At 39.3% G+C, this 5,718-nt stretch overlaps 1 protein-coding gene across 1 annotated transcript in view; it reads right to left on the reverse strand.

Annotated features, from left to right (window-relative positions):
• LOC106478788 (guanine nucleotide-binding protein G(o) subunit alpha) overlaps positions 1–1,433 on the reverse strand; it is a 104,567-nt gene extending 103,134 nt beyond the window's left edge. The window contains exons 1-2 of the mRNA XM_022382440.1: positions 672–1,433; positions 315–357 (exon numbers count right to left, since the gene is read on the reverse strand). Of these exons, the coding sequence (XP_022238148.1) occupies positions 315–357; positions 672–789 (161 nt within the window). The 5' untranslated portion in view covers positions 790–1,433. The remainder of the gene's footprint in view (positions 1–314; positions 358–671) is intronic.
• Positions 1,434–5,718: the final 4,285 nt, after the last annotated feature.

Genomic DNA, 5,718 nt, shown 5'->3' on the forward strand with positions numbered 1-5,718 from the left:
CGCAATAACAGCAGGGTTAAAACTAACTTCCATGAATGTTGCATTATTTTAGGTTTCAGTTACAAAATTTGCTACGACTCCGCCGAACTATTCTGATGACTATAATATCGAGCTATACCGTTTTAAATGTTTTAGGGCATTAAGCCTTTCAAAGTAGGTTTTGATAAAGTCTTGTCCGGCTCTAGTGGTGTGACCACGCCCTAACTACAGGCCGCACCCAAGACCAAGGTTTATTGTGAATTTTTTTCTTAATATTCTACTGTTAGGTCTAGCTAATTGTAATCTATTATCAAATAAAGAATCAAAATACTTACTTCATTTGTTTAACAATGGTGCTTTTTCCCGATTCTCCGGCACCTGCAAAGGAAAAAAAAAAGACAAAAACAATGCGTGTAAAGACTAAAAAAAACTTAAATATAGATCGGCGTTCTTGGTTTTTACACCATGTCGAGTTGTTTCGGGTACTTGCAAAGGTGTAATACCCATAAAAAGATCTCGGGATTTACGTCATCAAGTATCTTAGAGGTAATTGTGAAAAACATAATATTAAATTGCTTATCTTTATTCATCCTTATTTTAATTTTCTGCCGCATTTAACTGCTGTATGGTGTATTTATAATATGTATTATGTTACCATTAACTTCTTAGACCAACGAAATGATGCGACTTACCTAAGAGTAATAGTTTTATATCCTTGGCAGCTTGTATTCCATCCTCCTTCAGATTTTTCTCAATTTGTCTACTACGGGCCATTGCCGCCCGCTCTTCGGCGCTCATAGCACACCCCATGGCGGCGGCAGCAGTCCGTGGTTCCCCTCACACACTGCTCAGTTCGGTGACACCTATTGAACACTGGCTTAAGTCACCACTGGCCGCCGTCCCCTGCCACACAGTCCCTCACACACACACACACAAAATCAGGTCCACAGTTATCCTCTGGGTACGTACTAATTTTTTCTTTTCTCCACCAGAGGGAACGACACAGTAAAAAGACTCCCGGTCTCCCGAAAGGAATCAGCTACGATATGATAATGAGAAGAAATAGCGAATGGAGTTGACCAATCACAAACTAGTATAGCCTACCCAGTTCATGGTTGCCATGGTCCTGCATCATGAGGTTTGGCGGGGAACATGACGTCAATAATCCGTCACCAGCTGCTCAGAAACACTGAACGTTTATAGATAGCTTCAACTGACCTTTCACATATAAAACTATTCACTGCACTGTTGTTTAAGAATCAAAATGAATTCACGGGAGCAAACGTGAATATGTGACTATCATTATCTACTTCCTCCTTCGTTAAGCAATTACTCGAGTATCGTGTAAAAATATAGCATTACAATCAGTTAAATCACAGCTTTAACACAGTAGCTCTTGGGCTACTTACTAAGAAAGAACCTTATTATCGTCTCTTCGAAGCCTACATGGAAGCTTGTTAGCGTCTCTCCGTAGCCTACATGCGCAGACGTTAAGAGCACGCTGCTCCACCTACCAAAAAAAGTATACAATGAATCGTGTAATCGTTCTTCTTTTAACTATCAAGCATAAGTTTTAAAACAACTTGTATCATAATTATATTCTAACTTTCTAGCCGCTAACTTTGACGTTTGAAAGTTTTTGTGTTATTATTACATTAAAATTTAAGCGATAAGTTAGTTATCTTCAGGATTCTTTATTCAGGGGTGTACTTCACCTAGAACTTTGGCACACGTAAGTTACACAAAGCTTTAACTGTAAAATCACAGCTCTCATTCACAAAGTCAACTGTCATTCTACAAGCGCCATCTGTAGAATATAAATTATAATTTGTAATTTAATATATATATTATATATATTAAATATTTTTTATAACGTTTCTTATACGATTAAAAGCACGCCATCACAATACTAACATATAATATAAAACCTTAAAAGACTGATAATAACTCACATTGGAATTGTTTAATTTTAACTGATCATTTTGAGATACAACAAAAAAAGATGCCCGTTTGGTTGTTTTTGGAATTTCAGGAAAAGTTGCTACAAAGTTGTCTGCGCTTCTCGTCCCTAATTTAAAGGTGAGAAAGCAGCTAGTTAACATCACTCACCTCCAACTCTTGGACCACTCTTTTATCAAAGAAATGTGGAATTGACCGTCACTGATCCGACGCTGTGGAGAATCGAGCAATCCATTGGTTCGAGCTCAAGACTCAAAAGAGGGTTGCTGAGGAGGACTTGACTGTTTATACGGACGATCTGCACCATCTCCATAGGAAAGTATATCCTGCAATGGCTTCTGCAGATCGAGCAGACATCTTGGTGGAAAAGTTCATCAAGGAACTTCAAGGCGCGACAATGAGACACTATTTGGATGTGAAAGATAACGTCACCCAAAAGAGGCAGTTTCCGTAGGAACCAAGTGTGAAGTGGTAATTCAAGCCCATTGCAGAAATGGAAGAAATCTGCAGCATTAGCTGCTGTAGGTACACCTGAGACAGACCATCTTATTCAAGTACCTTCATCATGCCGAACTTGAGCCAAGCCGAGGGTTAACCACCATCCACATATTCTGGTACTGCGATACAACCATAATGGTTCCAGAGAATAGGCAGGGCTATCCCGGTCCTCCTATGGCTTTTATAGTACAGGCTATGATAATTATGCCTCCACCCGGATATCGTCTGGGATCAGAGGAACAAAGTGTCTGCTTTCCTTGTGGTATGTTTGGTCACTGTTGAGTGATCTGCCCGTTCTTTTCTGAGTAGTGATGTAGTCAAGGCTATCAGTTCCAACCAACAGCTAAGCAGGTGCCAGAGAACCAGCAAAGCCCATACTGTATTGAGCAGCAGGATGAGTAAGATTATCGATTTTGAATGATGGCTCAGCAGGTCCAGGAGAACCAAAAGCAAGCAGTAAATGCTGTCGTTACAGCTTTGAAACAGAGGAGCAAAGTGTCTGCTTTCCTTGTGGCATGTTTGGTCACTGGTGAGTGATCTGCCCGTTCTTTTCTGAGTAGTGATGAAGTCAAGGCTATCAGTTCCAATTTGATTTTGTTTTATCTGCCTTTTATCCTTTGTCATTCTGTGGAGATAACACATGTACTGCCCATGATAGTAATGGCTGTAATGGTGCACGTTGTGCGTCAATGGCCAATGTCTTCTAGATAATATCTTCATATGTAGGAATGAGAACGATCGGTCACATGATCAGCACTAGCAGCTTTGGATAATTCCAATGTCTTCCGTTAAGTAAAAAACTTTAGAACTGAACATTAATGTTCTAGATCTAGAGTGAGCTGGTTAGCAGGAATACATCTCTTGTTTTGAATTTCGCGCAAAGCTAAACGAAGGATATCTGCGCTAGTCGTCCCTAATTTAGCAGTGAAAGGCTAGAGGGAAGGCAGCTAGTCATCACTACCCACTGCTAACTCTTGGGCTATTCTTTTTTACAAACGAATAGTGGGATTGACCGTAATATTAAAACGCCCCCACGGCTGAAAGGGCGAGCATGTTTGATGAGACGGGGATTCGAACCCGCGACCCTCATATTGCGAATCAAGCGCCCTAGCCACCTAGCCGGCTTACCCTTATAAAAATTCATCTTTGAATTTTTTTTTTCCCGAAAAGCTGTACGAGGACAATCTTCACTACCCATCCCTAATTTCTAAGTTATAAACAAGAGGGAAGGTAGTTATTCAATACCACCCACCAAAAACTCTTGGGCTACTCTTATTCAACCGAGTTGTGGGATTTGACCACCACTTTTATAATGCATCCACGGCCCAAAGTGTAAAGCACGAATCTTTTGGTGGCAGTAATGGGATACAGAACACATTACCCCAGATCTCCAGTCCAGCACACACTAACCATTGAGCTGTCCTCATCTTTCATGGTCGATATCAGTGCCTAGAAAGAGTGGTATTAGACAACTTATTGGAGTAATTAAGTAACCATCTTTATAAATTTCCCAAATTAAAATCGTATATATATACAGCATTTTCATTGATTTCGTCCCTCAATGAAAATTTCAAATGCTCTAAGGGTTCGGAGACAGCCCGCTTTGCAAATGATTCAATAGCCATTGGTATCCTTGACAAATCAAACCAATACGCTTTTTCAACAGTCAACAGTGTCTAATAGTTGTACAGTTAGAAACTGCAAGGTTTTTACTCTTAAATAATCTGAACATATCTTTATTCCGGTATATACAGGGATTTATTTTTGTCTCATGAAAAGTTTTAGTGTGTTGACATTGGTTTTAATACCCTTGGCGACAGAATACAAGTAGCTTGTTTGTTTGTTTTGAATTTCGCGCAAAGCCACACGAGGTCTATCTGTGCTAGCTGTCTCTGATTTAGCAGTGCAAGACTAGAGGGAAGGCAGCTAGTCATCACCTCCCACCGCCAACTATTGGGCTACTATTTTACCAACGAATAGTGGGATTGACCGTCACATTATAACGCCCTCACGGCTGAAAGGACGAGCATGTTTGGTGGGACGGAGTTTCGAACCCGCGACCCACAGATTGCCATATAAATAGCCATAAACCTGCTTTAATTCTCATCTCATGTTGAGCTTCCATTTAGCAATGATCATTCAAAAGAGCTCATTTCAAGAGAGCATTTGTTTGTTTACTTTATTATAGCAAAGCCACATCGGGCTATCCGCTATGTCCACAGCAGATGGGAATCGAACCTCTGATTGTAGCTTTGCAAATCCGAAGACTTACCGCTGTCCCTCGTAGGGGACACTATGTTTCTCTATCATCTTTCTCTCCTGGGGTTTAGGTCCTAATAGCGAAAAAAGTGTTGCAAAAGGTTTGTATAAGTTGGTATAAGCTGAGAGTTAATTTCCCTTTGACTATGAATGATCATTGACATAGACAATTTACATTGTGAAATGCTGTACTAAATACTTCCATTTGGCTGAAAAGTATGGTACAGTCACAACCCTTTGGTGTTCAATATGAACAATCCTGCTGTATTTTGTTGGGCTCTTCTCTTCCAACAGTACCCTTTCAGTAGCTCAGCAGTTAAGTCTGAAAAATTATAACGCTAAAAACCGGGTGTCGATACCCGTGATGGGAACAGCAGATAGCCCCTTGTGTAGCTTTGTGCTTAACATTGAACAAGCAAACACACTTTTCCAACAGAAAGTTTAAATGCCATTGAACCTAGTAAGTTACGCTGTAAGACCCGACACGTTTTATGATTGGTTATTATTATTTGTTCTACACTTGTGTTTGAGTTGTTTCTTTGGCAGGTTCATTTTCATCCTTCCACCAAGCGTTTTCGAACTTTACAATGTACTTAATACTTTTTCTGTTGGCTCCAGTTTTACCAGAGAATATCATAGCATCATTCAAGTGTGAACAAAGTGTTTGAGAACAAAAGATGATAATCAAACAATTCAAATTGTGAACCTTGTTAACATTTTGAAATAACAATAATAATCTATAGGTTGCCACAACAGGAAATGCACGTATTTTTTATAACAATACATGAGTTTTAAACACTTTCCTATAAAAGAATTCAAGTAAAGACGAAAACACAAGTTAACAAATGAATGAAGAAAGTAGTGAAATAGTTAAAGTAACCTCTTCAAGCACACAATTTTAAAAAACGCCGATCCCCAAGGTAATAAATGGATAAAATAACTTCGTAGAAATATACATTTTTATAAACCCTAAAATTGGGAGTAGATCGTACAGAAATTAAAGGTGTACAAAACTTGAAGATA

Source organism: Limulus polyphemus, unplaced genomic scaffold, assembly GCF_000517525.1.
Source record: "Limulus polyphemus unplaced genomic scaffold, Limulus_polyphemus-2.1.2 Scaffold249, whole genome shotgun sequence".
In the NCBI taxonomy this organism is placed as follows: Eukaryota; Metazoa; Arthropoda; class Merostomata; order Xiphosura; family Limulidae; genus Limulus; species Limulus polyphemus.